This window comes from Cicer arietinum, chromosome 5 (assembly GCF_000331145.2).
Source record: "Cicer arietinum cultivar CDC Frontier isolate Library 1 chromosome 5, Cicar.CDCFrontier_v2.0, whole genome shotgun sequence".
Classification (NCBI taxonomy): domain Eukaryota; kingdom Viridiplantae; phylum Streptophyta; class Magnoliopsida; order Fabales; family Fabaceae; genus Cicer; species Cicer arietinum.
In genome coordinates, this window is record NC_021164.2 from 2,946,331 (window position 1) to 2,948,027 (window position 1,697).

The 1,697-nt window shown below is 38.5% G+C and overlaps 1 protein-coding gene across 1 annotated transcript in view; it reads right to left on the reverse strand.

The window, feature by feature from the left end:
• Positions 1 to 1,697, reverse strand: part of LOC140920284 (uncharacterized) — a 9,662-nt gene that overhangs the window by 6,385 nt on the left and 1,580 nt on the right. The window contains exons 2-3 of the mRNA XM_073368359.1: positions 1,071 to 1,626; positions 3 to 819 (exon numbers count right to left, since the gene is read on the reverse strand). Coding sequence (XP_073224460.1) covers positions 3 to 819; positions 1,071 to 1,626 — 1,373 coding nt within the window. The remainder of the gene's footprint in view (positions 1 to 2; positions 820 to 1,070; positions 1,627 to 1,697) is intronic.

A 1,697-nucleotide genomic window follows, 5' to 3' on the forward strand; every position in this document is an offset into this window, starting at 1 on the left:
ACCTCTTTATGTATCATGTCATGGAATAGGGTTACCATAGCTCTTTGGTAGGTCGCTCCAGCGTTCTTCAGACCAAAAGGCATTACTTTGTAACAAAACGTTCCCCAAGGAGTGGTGAAAGTCGTTTTTTCCATATCTTCAGCTGCCATCTTAATTTGATTATACCCAAAGAAACCATCCATAAAAGAGAAGAGTGAATGGCGAGCCGTATTATCAACCAAAATATCGATGTGAGGTAACGGGAAATCATCTTTAGGACTAGCTTTATTAAGGTCCCTATAATCGACATACATTCGTACTTTGCCATCCTTTTTTGGCACTGGTACAATATTGGCTATCCATTGGGGATAATTTGCCACAGCGAGAAATCCTGCATCAAATTGTTTTTGTATTTCATCCCTGATTTTTAATGACATATCAGGCTTCATTCGCCTTAATTTTTGTTTCACCGGAGAAGAATCGGGTTTTAAGGACAATTTATGCTCCACTATGCTAGTATCCAATCCAGGCATATCCTGATATGACCAGGCAAAAACATCTTTGTATTCATGTAAGAGTTGGATTAGTTTGTGATATACTTCTTTCTTTAAGATGGTGCCAACCTTAATTTCTTTCCTTCCTTCTTCAGTCCCTAGATTAACAATTTCTATCGGTTCCTCAAAGGGCATGATACCCTGAGCTTCCCGTTCTACCGCTTTTAACAAATCTAGAGGGGGTTCATAATCTTCTTCATTATCTTTTTCTGTTTGACTAACAAGATGGTTAAGATTATGCAACGAGATCTTAGTACATTCGTCTGTGAATGAACTATTCCCAAATCTGCAGGATTCAAGGCTAGGATAAGGAGAAAGAAGGAGAAGAGAAAAAAAAAATAAAAAAAAAATAAAAAAAGAAAAAAAAAATGGCGAATGAATATAAACATATGAAAGCGATAAGAAAGAACAATAAGAAAACAAAATGAGAATGCATTTATTTAAATTCAAAGTATTGGAAAAACAACATTGCATCCATCCTAAATATAATGAAACATCTTAAGGTCTTAGTAACAGTAATAATGCTTTTAGAATTACATTGGAATTGCATTAAATATCATAGGTGACTTGACTACTTTCCAATTCCTGATTTCTGCCCCTACACCACACGGGCGAATCCAATTGGCATCCCCATCAAACATGTCATCTTCAGCTGCCGCAATATGGATTTCACTTGTTGGTCTTGCACTTTGGAAACTCCGTCGGATGTCACAGATGGGAATCCTTTCGATTCTTGGCTCTCGATTTTCAATTCGAGCTAGTCTTTTTTCTTTTTTCTCTTTGACCAATCTCCGTTTGTCATCCCTGGTGGGTTTGTAACCTAAACCCCACTTATCTCTATTTTCAGGAAGTTCCACCGGTTCTCTGAGCCCTTCTTCATCCTTCCCCAACCCGTGCCATGGATGGTGTCCTCTGCTCAACATGAACTTAGCCACCATAATAGCAGTGTTGGACATATGTGGTTCTATAGGTGTCGTTTCGACATAAGCGGTGTCCACGATTTCTAGTGTTTGGAAGGCAGTTTCTAGAGCGTCTTTTGTTGTCTCAACATAAGGTGTGGTGGACAAATTACTCACAAACGAATCTCCTTCTCCTGATACGATTACCAATTGGTCATTTATCATATACTTCAGCTTTTGGTGTAAGGTTGATGGCACTACGCCG